The 4,004-nt window shown below is 39.5% G+C and overlaps 1 protein-coding gene across 8 annotated transcripts in view; it reads left to right on the top strand.

The window, feature by feature from the left end:
• Erbin (erbb2 interacting protein) overlaps window positions 1–2,505 on the top strand; it is a 100,873-nt gene extending 98,368 nt beyond the window's left edge. For all 8 annotated transcript variants that reach the window (XM_029468543.1, XM_029468541.1, XM_029468540.1 and 5 more), the window contains one exon: window positions 1,718–2,505. In XM_029468543.1, the coding sequence (XP_029324403.1) occupies window positions 1,718–1,825 (108 nt within the window). In that variant the 3' untranslated portion in view covers window positions 1,826–2,505. The remainder of the gene's footprint in view (window positions 1–1,717) is intronic.
• The last annotated feature ends 1,499 nt before the right edge of the window (window positions 2,506–4,004 follow it).

Here is a 4,004-nt window from a genome sequence, read left to right as displayed (position 1 = left end):
CGCCTGCCTCTGCCTCCCAAGTGCTGGGATTAAAGGCGTGCGCCACCACACCCGGCTGGTGGAGCCCTTGTTGATCCCAGTTGTTATCAATGAATTCTATCCCAGGTGGTTCCCGTTAGACCTTTTGTGTTTGCATTCCTCTGTTTTATGTAAGATTCCGGTTACCTCATTTGTACCTTGCGAATATGTCACCCAATTTCCTTATTGTCTTTTGCATAAAAAGTCTGATGCTCGATTTAAAAAATACATTCAGATTCCACACAACCTCTCCTGTGTGCGTCTGTCTGTCAATTCATCCTACGCTTTGTCCACCCGTGACTAGAGACCCGTTCCACACAGACAAAAGGGGCCCAGATCGTCTGTGACAGGGAGTGATTGTGTTTTGTTTGCCATACTCATCTGTAGTATCCACAATTATTTTCTCTACACACACACACACACACACACACACACACAAACACAGGAGGTGGGGAGAGAGGAGAAATTATTCTTATGCAATTCTGTGGTTGTCGAATAAGAGCTCAATAAATAACAGCTAGCTTTTATATAACCTGTTTGCTGGTCTTAAACCAGTGGTTCCCGTAAATGAGAAGTCTAGACATTTGTCTCCTCCTATTCCGATCAGCAGAAAAGAGCAACAACACTACGTTCTTCTCAAAGCAGTTTATTCAGGAACCTTTCAACATCCTGCATGAATCTCTCTCACCAGAAATCAATCTCTCCAGAAAAAAACAACAACCACCCCGCCCCCAATCGCAATCCCTTATAGATCCTCTCAACCACGCCCCATCGGCCCAGTCTACATAACAGCAGTCCATTGGCCAGAATCATCACTCGTCATATGGTCCGATCTTGCATCATGGTGCACCTGCGCAGTTCTCACAATGGATGCGGCTTATTTTCAGGTGTATGAGGAAGTCAGGTGCAAGTCATAAGACTTGGCTGCAGTCCCGGGCGCCATCTTGGGACTGCTACACACCTGCTCCTCACAGACATTGCCTTCAGGTACCCTTGAAGTTTGGTAAGGCTGGGTGTACCTTAACACATACACACAGTACCTTGTCTGATCCTGTCTTAGACAAGTACTTCCCAACATCTGATCACAGTACTAGGATTACCTAAGGGGCTGAGTAGGAGGCTCATTGGCTAAGAGTACTGACTGTTCTTCCAGAGGATCCAGGGTGGGTTCCCAGAAACAGCCATCAGTGTCAGGGCATCTGACACCCTCTTCTGGCCTCGTTGGGTACCAGAAACCTAGACATTGCCTTTAGTTACCCTCGCAGTTTGGTAAGCCTGACACATTTGAAGGCACAATCCCCATACACATATAAAATACAAGCTCCTGGGTTAGTTCTTCAGAGATTCTATTTTCATATGTATACACTATATAGACCATTAGTCTATTTGTGTTTTTTTTTTTTTACATATGTATGTGTACAGATATGTGCTGCACTTCATGAGTGTAGAGGTCAAATAACAACTTGAAGGAGTCAGTTTTCTCCTTCTTTGATGGTGGTCCCCAGAATGAAACTCAAAGCTTTCCACGTGCAGTTAAGTGGCCTTACTCTGAGCCACTTCATCACCAGTGTGTTCTTTTAAAATTGCTAGAATAGTTCTTTTTTTCTGACAGGTTTGTGAACTATCAGAAAATGACATCTAGAATTACAAATACATTTCTAAAATTTTTCTTAAAAGTTTTTTTTCCTCTTTCTTCTAGGCTAATGGCTACAGTTTTATCAACATTGAACATGGGCAAGCGGTGTCCTTGTTAAAAACTTTCCATAATGCAGTAGAACTCATCATTGTACGAGAAGTTTCTTCATAAGCACTATAGACAAAAACAATGGGGGAAGATAGCAAGATTTATGGAAGACACTTGCAAGGGAAATGACTATTTTGCTTATTTTTATATATAAAGAAGAACTCAAACTATTGGTTTGGAACTTGTACATTACTGAAATAATGGACCTTGTGGTTAGAGGGAAGAACCACTGTACAGAAGATGAAAGAGACTGTTGGATTCAAATCAGATAAAATTTGTTGTTAGGTTTTTAAACTTAGCAAATCAAGGCTACAAAAACAAAATTAAGTTGTTTTTGTATAGATTGTAGGTTTATTTTTGGATTTCATACACATGACTGACTGTATGCAAGGCAATAGTTAGCCTTGATGTAGCCCCGAGACAGATGGCAGAGCTGTCTATCTCATAGCTTTTGTGTCCTTACTTTTATCCAACTGGTATTCATGTTTTTTCTGCTGAACTACTTTTTCCTTGTGGGTAAGAGATTTGAAGTGTTGGCTTTTGCTATGTGCACACTGAGGAGTGGGTAGATGGAGTTTGCTGTGTGCACACTGAGGAGTGGGCAGATGGAGTTTGCTGTGTGCACACTGAGGAGTGGGTAGATGGAGTTGGCTGGTGCACACTGAGGAGTGGGTAGATGGAGTTTGCTGTGTGCACACTGAGGAGTGGGTAGATGGAGTTTGCTGTGTGCACACTGAGGAGTGGGTAGANCTGTGTGCACACTGAGGAGTGGGTAGATGGAGTTTGCTGTGTGCACACTGAGGAGTGGGTAGATGGAGTTTGCTGTGTGCACACTGAGGAGTGGGCAGATGGAGTTAGTGCTGGTGGATTCACTTTTCAAGGCCAGATTAAAGCATTATTTCCTATAAAAATCTGAGGCAAAAGGTGAAAAAAAGTTATCTGATAATGTATTTTTATTAATAGAATAATGCAATAAAGTATGTAACGTCTTTTTAAAAGACAATAATTGCATTTTATGAGCTCTACAAGATCAATTCTTGTCATAGCTGTTGACTATACATTTGCTACTGGTGATTCAATTTTTAATATTTTTAGTTACTGAAGTTTTTAACTCTAATGTAGATGCATGTCCACGCGTTTCTCATACTATGAAGTCCCGTTACTTTTTTCTTTGATAAATGGTGGTACTTGCAACCTAATTTTTATAATTAGCACTCCATCATAATCTAATTTATAATTTTTGTTTTAAGAAGCAAATGAAACTAAAAAGCCAGTTTTAAGTTTTGTGTGTCACCCATAATACAAAATGTCAGAAGGTTTTAGAAAGCCTCTTGGTTTTGTTGGCCTGGCGTTGCCTTGGTAAAGTGAGAGGAAATGTGAGTGTGCATGGAGCTAGGAAACCAAAGCAAGTCTGTGAGACTGGCACAGCGATGGAGCAGTGCTGCAGAGAGTGCAGAGCCTAGGGGGGTCCCCGAGGCCTGCCAGTGTGTAAAGTGTTCAGATAAAGGGCTGTTCTACAGATAACATTCAATGTGGACTCCACACTTCAGAGTCTTTAAAGGGTTTCTAAATGGACTGGTGTGATAGCGTTTTACCACCAATTGCCTTTGTTCCTTGTTACTGTAACAAGTATTGATGATAGAAGTTTATTAATTTTGTTTATCCAAACCATTAATTTTATTTGCTTTTGTTCTGTATAATGAAATTTGGGTAACATGCAGTGGTAAGAAGTAATGCATGGCTATTTGGACTGAGAAAAGTGCCATAGGAGACCAGCAACTGTTTTTAGTTGAGGCTAGTCAGAAAACTTATTAAAGCAATACTCAGTTCTGTAATTCATTTTTTTTTATTTCCAAGAAGCATAATTTGGGTATTTTTAATGTTTTATGCTCTTTTCTTCAACCTTGATTAGTTGAGATTCCTATAGGACTAGCTAAAGCACCACCTACATTATTTTTACACAATGAGTTGAACTCATTTCCATTTCTAGTCAAAATAGTCAGCACTTTTAAAAATATTTGAAATTAAATATTGCACTTCTTTCAAGCTGTTATCAATTGGGTATTGTACTGTATAGTTTTAATAATTTTGATTGAAACCCTTTAACAACTCTTTGTAAATTTTAACTCATTTTTAGTTGATTTTCAGTACTATTTACATAGGAATTGATTTTTATGAATATAGTAGAAGAGATGTGCTGTATTTTGATAAAATTCACTTGTATGTGTTGTAATCTCTTAAA

The sequence above is a fragment of the Mus caroli genome, chromosome 13, assembly GCF_900094665.2.
Source record: "Mus caroli chromosome 13, CAROLI_EIJ_v1.1, whole genome shotgun sequence".
Lineage (NCBI taxonomy): Eukaryota > Metazoa > Chordata > Mammalia > Rodentia > Muridae > Mus > Mus caroli.
The sequence above is the reverse complement of the archived record's forward strand: the minus strand, read 5'-3'. Positions and strand labels throughout refer to the sequence as shown.